Source organism: Crocodylus porosus, unplaced genomic scaffold (genome assembly GCF_001723895.1).
Source record: "Crocodylus porosus isolate Cpor-Errol unplaced genomic scaffold, CroPor_comp1, whole genome shotgun sequence".
NCBI lineage: Eukaryota > Metazoa > Chordata > Crocodylia > Crocodylidae > Crocodylus > Crocodylus porosus.
Window position 1 is genome coordinate 52,548,519 of NW_017728947.1, and position 6,000 is coordinate 52,554,518.

Consider the following 6,000-nt stretch of genomic DNA (forward strand, 5'->3'; position numbering starts at 1 on the left):
ACAAAAGGGGAACTTTCAAGCCCTGAGGGCAGTTGCAGTATACACTGCCCATTTTATGCTAGTTGTCAGCAGTGTTCCAAACTTCACTTGTACCTGCTGATGTGTACAGTCATCTTCCTCTCCAAAGAACTACATCCATTCAGGTCTTAGCTCATTACACATGAAACTCACTAAATATCTTGGCAGAAGCATGTTGAGTTGCCTAATACTTAGAAGTAACACAGTACTGGACAGCAGGAATGCTGGATTACTGAAATTTTCCCTAGACTGTTCTAGATGGCCAAGAAGTGGGAAGAGAAGGACACTCTTTGGCTTAATGAAGAGGCCTTTTATAGTTCATAGTGTAGATTCACATCTCCCTTATGTCTCATTTGAAATTGGTAAACTTATTTTGTAGCCATGTCCTTGTAACAGTGATCCTAATGGAGTTTAATGACTAGTTTTTGCACAAAACTGAAATGGCAAAGGGGATGTTAAGGGGTATGATGCACTAGCAGAGCTGTGGAGAGTGGAGGATGCATTAAGTCTGCTGAAGTTCTGCTGAGGTTCTGCATGTCTGCTTGGTTTTTGGATAGCGTTGCTGTTGGCCACACAATATCCTTTGAACTTATAAATGAGTGACATCTTGGATATTTGTTATAACTTCGGTAACCAAGGCTTGAATTATTGAGCATATGTTAGCTGAGATTATACTGCTGCTTTCCCCCCAGTCTGACACTCCCATCATGTTTTTTCTGAAGCTATCAGTTCAACCAACACCTCATGGATAACCTGTGCCTAAAAATACTTGAGCTGGATGGCCTTACTTTGGTAGAGCATGAGCCTAGTGATGGTGAAGCAGACATGGAGGAACAGGTGAGTTAAATGTTCTGGGCGCCACCTAAGGATTTGTTTAGTGATTCAGCCCACTAACTAAAGAATTGGTTAATGTCCATGTATAATTATGACGTAAACCGTACATTAGGGTATAGACAGTAGTAGAGCTGTGCAAAACTTCAGCAGCCATTTTGTTTCAGAGGTGTTTCAGCCCAGTTCGGCAGCTGAATCACCGAGTCTGAAACAAAACAAAAGCATCTGAAACGTTTTGGAATTGTTTCGGTGGGCTCTCCTTCAAGCAGAGGTGATGGATGAGTCCCACAGGGCAAGGGAGCTCATGGGGGCCATGAACCACATGGTACATGGGGTGGCTCATTGGGTAGGGCGAGCTCACCTGTGGCTTCATGGTCACTGACAACAGGGCTAATATGATCAAGGCAGCCCGTGATGCCAACTGTGTGGCGCACAAGTACCGCCTTATAGTCAGGGATGCCTTGGGAGGGGAGCAGGGCTGCTGGTGAGGAAGCCTTCGCAACCAGCTAACTCATTTCAAAATACAAGAAGGTGTCGGGCTACTTCTACTGGAGCATCAAGGCGGGCAAGATGCTGCGGGACAAACAGGCAGAGCTGAGCATCCCACAGCACATCATGCAGGTTGTGGAGACTCGGTGGAACTCCACATACCTGATGCTCAGAAGGCTGGTCAAGCAACAGAAGGCCATCCATGAGATGGCTGCCATCTTAAGCAGCTCCCTTCCCAAAGATGAGTGGGATACCATCTCCCAGATCTTGGTGGTCCTCAAGCCATTCCTCGAGGCCTCTGAGAGCCTCAGTGCTGGCGATGTCCTCCTTAGCCAGGTGATCCCCATAGTGAGGGAGCTTTGATCCTATGGAACTTCTTCATTTGGTTCTAATGTTGAGGTGCAGGCACTGGTGAAGCAGCTGAAAGAGGGCATCAAGAAACAGATGGATCCATTGCGGTCTAGTACAGTCCACGTGCTGACGGGCATATGCAACCCGAGGGTGAGGGGGAGCATTTGCAGCAGCAAAACCCTTGATCACTGGACGGAGGTGCTGGTGAACAGAGTCAGGGAGGCAGAAGGGCAGAGGTGAGGAGAAGTCGAAGACGGGGATCCACTTTCCCATGCCAGCACTCCATCCACCAGCCAGTGTCCTCTACCACAGGTGCTGCCAATGTGGGCCAAGGGCGTGGCTTCCATGTTGGGGTCCAGAGGCACCAGACTCCAGCATTGGGCAGATAGCGCCAAGGCCTTAGTGGCTATCTGTCTCGGCGAGGATGTGGAGCTGCTGCTATGCAACTCCTTGGCCTGTTGGGCAAGCCACAGCTACATGTGGCAGGATCTGGCCATGGTTGCCCAGGAGCACCCGTCCTGTCCACCGACCAATGTTCCGAGCGAGAGGATGTTCAGCATTGCTGGTGATGTTGCGACACCTCACTGCACCTCCTTGGATCCTGGTTTCATGGAACAGCTGGGGTTCCCCAAGCTCCACATGGAGGCGGAGTGAGTGCCACCTCCTCACTCTGTCCACACCTATTTCCTTTTTTTTATTTGGTTTGGTTTCACAACCATTTAATGCCCTGCTCTCAGAGCTGGAGGCAGCACTTGCTGTATCACCAGCCAGCAGGGGAAGGACATCTCCCTGCTGAGCTGCTGTGCCAAGACAAACTTAGAGGTATGGGCTGGGGCTGTGGGAAAGGAGGAGGCCCCAGGTCCTGGGCTTGACCTAAAACTGCACCCTGCCAGGGTTGGGAGGCCTGGTGGGACTGCCAGTGGCATGGCAGCCCCCAGGAAATGCCAGGACTGCAAACTGCCCTGGTGAAAGGTGAGTAGGAGGCACCTGAAAACCTCCTGCCACCACATGCACACACAGTCCTGGCTAGGAAAAGCCCGGACCTGTAAGATCTTTAAGAGTCCTGAGGCTTGCTGGTTGCAGTGGAGTTGTGAGGCTCCAGGTGAGCTTAGCTGTCTGGGATCCCCTCTGTGAGGTATGGGCTGCACTGTAGGAGAGGTATGGAACTGCGGAATGGATATCACTTCTAGACATCAAGGTCCTAAGTGGGCATCCTCCCACCAAGGTAACATCTGAATTGGTTTTCCATCAGGGTGTGGCAGGTGAAAGAGGGGTGGGCAGTTGGCCCAGAAACAGGTGGGTAGGCCGAGATCTAACCAGCACTGGGAAGGACCCCTGTTACAGACTACCATCCCTGCTGCATTCATCCCATTCTGCCTAAATGTACACAAAGCAGAGAAGGTTCTTTGAGTCAATCTGATACCTTTTAGAAGACCAACTGAGTAGTTGGAGAAATATATCTTAGCACGTTTTTGGGTTTAAAAACCTTTCATCAGGCTGAGGAGGCATCTGCAGTTGGTGTGTGTTCTTAGATGGAAGGAATAGTAAAGAAGCCAGAGGCTGGGATGCAGGGAAGTAAGTCAGACAGTGAAAATGTAAATTGAGGTATCGGGGGTGAGTGACAGGCTGGGGGGAGGGGGATGTAGCAGGTAAAAGTGGAGAGGTACCTGGGGAGTCAGATGACAGGCAGGTTATAGTGTGTCATAAATCTAGTCTATATTGAGTCCTTGAGTTGCTGTATCTAGGCGGTTGATGAAATGAAGTTCATAAGCCCGTCTGTGAAAAGTGGTTTGTAAATTCAAACAAGCACCGAACCTCACTAACCTCATCACCAGAAACCAACTTCCTACAGTCCAAAACACACCAAATGGATCCAGACCATGCCATGAGAAGAAAGGCAAAGCCTGCCAACATATCTCCAGTACCGCCCCCCAAGTGACTACACCTCACAACAGAATCATCACCATTCCTAGAACTTAACACTTGCACCTCCAGAAACGTTATATACCTCATCCAGTGCGCCAAATGCCCTGATGGAAAATACGTAGGAGACACCCAACAGCAACTGTGCACTGGAATGAATACACGCTGGAAATCTATTACAGACTAGAATACCCAGCTACCTGTGGGGGCACATTTCTCACTAGAAAACCACTCTCTCTCCAATCTCTTAGTCCTAATCCTCAAAGGGAATTTACAAAACTCTTTCCAAAGATGCGCTTATGAACTTCACTTCAACAACCTCTTAGATACAGAAACTCATGGCCTCAATATAGATATTGCATTTATGATGCACTGTGACCTGCCTGACATCTGACTCCCCAGGTACCTTTCTCCACTTTTACCTGCTAGATTCCCCCCCTCTGCCCCCACTTGGGCCACTGCTAGTTGTCCTGGAGAATGCCTGTGCCACGTGTGATGGGTTTCTTTGGGTGGAGTAGAGGTGGCTGGAGCCAGCACTGAGTTGGGCCCAGCAGCCATTGACACATAATACACGGAGGACCTGAGGATGTTGTCTTCAAAAAGTCACTGTTCTGTGAATGTTCAGAAATAAATGTGGGCTGATGTATTTGAGACCTTTTGCTACATTGACAGAAACAGAGGAGTGAAGGATGCTCTAGTTAAAGACAGTACTATGAAAGTGTGACTGTTTGAGCAACAGCTTTTTTTTTTCTCATTCTATAAAGAGCTTCAGTTTATTTATGATTGTTTGGGACCATCTCCCAACTAGACAGTGCAGTAGTGGAAGCAGAAGGGGTTGTATATGTTTGTACTCACTCCCTCCCTCCCAGTGCACACATCACTGCAGTATCCAGTTGTCATTTTGCTGATTAAAGGAGCCAGCTCTCACCTTTGACTGATTTCAAATTGCTTTTGTGGGCAGGTAGTTCTCAATGAAGTGCCTCTTGGTCATGGTTAGCACTGAATGGCAATATGTTTAAGGGGATGCTTTCTAAAAGAGGGGAGGGATGAAAAGTGTGAGCGGGACTTAGCTTCATTTCTTGTGGCAATGAACTCTACAGTATAGTAGTTGCTGAAAATGCTGTTCAAGCTGTAATCTGGGCTTTGTCAGCTGAAATATTGTAGAATGCAGCTGCCCTATAAAAGTGTGAAGAGGCATGAGATCTTTTTCCATAACTCAGTCACCTGCTCAGGACTTTTAAAGGTAACTTCCAGATAAGCACCTCTCTCTTGAGCTCCTTCCAGTACATATCAACGTGAAACCTGTCTCTGTCTAGATTGGAGTCTCCTATGGTTGAAGGGCTGTTCTTACTTAGTATACTGCTGTCATGAATGGAACTCTCCAGCATTCAAAATGATCTGGGGAAAGAAGTATCTGGAAAGCAGTGCAGAGCAGCTGTGAGACCTAGTTTTCCATGCTGGCAGTGGAGACTTTAGGTAGGTTGTTGCTTCTCAGTTCAGGGTTGTGTTGCTCCAGTCATGCTTTCCTTCTCTTGACTTCAGGATGAAAAAAAACGTTTCACTGTTGTCCTGATGAGCCTCCGGCTCCTGGCAAAATTTCTTGGATTTCTTTTTTTCCTTCCGTATCGCACAGTGGAGCCACCAACAAGAGACTTGCACGAGTCTGCAGTGGCATTAAGAAATCAAGTAAGTAATCAGAGACCTGATAGAAAAGTCTGGGACTTTATGAGCTTTTTGCTTGGCAGGTATTTTTGGTTTGTTTCAGAGTTGTCTCTGGAGCCATCCTTTCCTAGAATGGAAATAGTTCCTGGGTTGGTGTTCTGCACTATTCTGTGCTTTGTATAAATATACTGTATTGAAGGAAAGGGGGAAGTGTTTGTGATAGAAAGGAGGGAGGGGTTATTGACACTCATGTGGTGCTTAACCCACTAATACTATTTCTGAATTGTGGTTAGTGTTTCAAAGTCCTGAATTACCTGGACAGACTTTTGCAAGATGTTTTGTGGGTGGTCTCTTTTATTGGATTAACTGTCTGGTTGGGTTTAGACTTAGACAGGCTTTTGGGTATCAGTACTTTTCATTGGGTCTCTGAGAGACCCAGCCATGCAGTTGGTCCAGTACAAGACAATACCCACAGATTCTTGCTCCTCATACTTTCTGGACCGTAAGATACAATATCACTTCAATTCTACTGGAAAGACTGTGTATGTAAGGTGTGGCCCTCAAAAATGTTTCAAAGAGTATCTCAGCTCAGCATTCAAATCCCTGCTACTAATGTATTGCACTGAATGCAAATCACTTTTTGCTGTCCAGGACACCAGGAACTGAACCCAAATAGTCTGCTGTCTAGTCATAGGAGGCAGAAGGCCGGGGCTAACAGGATTTAGC

The 6,000-nt window shown here is 47.3% G+C and overlaps 1 protein-coding gene across 3 annotated transcripts in view; it reads left to right on the forward strand.

Annotated features, from left to right (window-relative positions):
- CDAN1 (codanin 1) overlaps window positions 1-6,000 on the forward strand; it is a 59,084-nt gene that overhangs the window by 24,326 nt on the left and 28,758 nt on the right. For all 3 annotated transcript variants that reach the window (XM_019551345.1, XM_019551346.1, XM_019551347.1), the window contains exons 12-13: window positions 741-855; window positions 5,155-5,298. In XM_019551345.1, the coding sequence (XP_019406890.1) occupies window positions 741-855; window positions 5,155-5,298 (259 nt within the window). The remainder of the gene's footprint in view (window positions 1-740; window positions 856-5,154; window positions 5,299-6,000) is intronic.